The 653-nt window shown below is 39.8% G+C and overlaps 1 protein-coding gene across 1 annotated transcript in view; it reads right to left on the reverse strand.

The window, feature by feature from the left end:
• LOC119587081 (28S rRNA (cytosine-C(5))-methyltransferase-like) overlaps positions 1-653 on the reverse strand; it is a 23,957-nt gene that overhangs the window by 1,034 nt on the left and 22,270 nt on the right. Inside the window, exon 8 of the mRNA XM_037935832.1 lies at positions 1-574. This exon is cut by the window's left edge and continues 1,034 nt beyond it. Coding sequence (XP_037791760.1) covers positions 1-574 — 574 coding nt within the window. The remainder of the gene's footprint in view (positions 575-653) is intronic.

Here is a 653-nt window from a genome sequence, read left to right on the forward strand (position 1 = left end):
CTTTGAGTCTGGTCTTCATCATGATTATCCTCTACCTCCTCCAAGTCCTCCCTTAGTTCACTGTCACATGAAACAGCATTGTTCTTCAAGGTTTCTCCATCATGTTCCTCATCACCAGCTTCATCTCTTAGTGATTTCTTTTTCTTCTTGGCTTTTATACTGCTCCTCAAATCCTCATGCTCTTTGTCTTCAGTACAGAGATTCTCTTCACATTTGGATCCGTCTTCTTCATCTGGCTCTGCTTTCCTCACAAATTTTGCCACAAAGAAGCCATGACATCTGTCCACACCAGGAACAGTTCTTACACACTTGCTTCCAAATTCAAAGCCCTCTTTTCCAAAGTGCTTCCAGCCATCAAGTTTTTTCCCAATATCTTCAAGCTCAAACTGATGGCCATAAACTTTCAGTGCCTCTTCTATGACTTCCTCATTCTCTTCTTCATATACAGAACAAGTTGAATATACAACCTCTTCCACAAACGGAAATGAGAGTGCAAACAGAAGGAGATGTATCTGAAATGATGCTAGTCCCTTGATGCGCTGTGGGGAAATATTATCTTTGATAATATTCAGTCCTGAAAATGAGAGGGAAAAGGATGATGATGATTAAAAAAAAAAAAGCTTCATACAAGCAAAGACAAAGCAATGGCATGA

This window comes from Penaeus monodon, chromosome 22 (genome assembly GCF_015228065.2).
Source record: "Penaeus monodon isolate SGIC_2016 chromosome 22, NSTDA_Pmon_1, whole genome shotgun sequence".
NCBI classification, from domain to species: Eukaryota; Metazoa; Arthropoda; class Malacostraca; order Decapoda; family Penaeidae; genus Penaeus; species Penaeus monodon.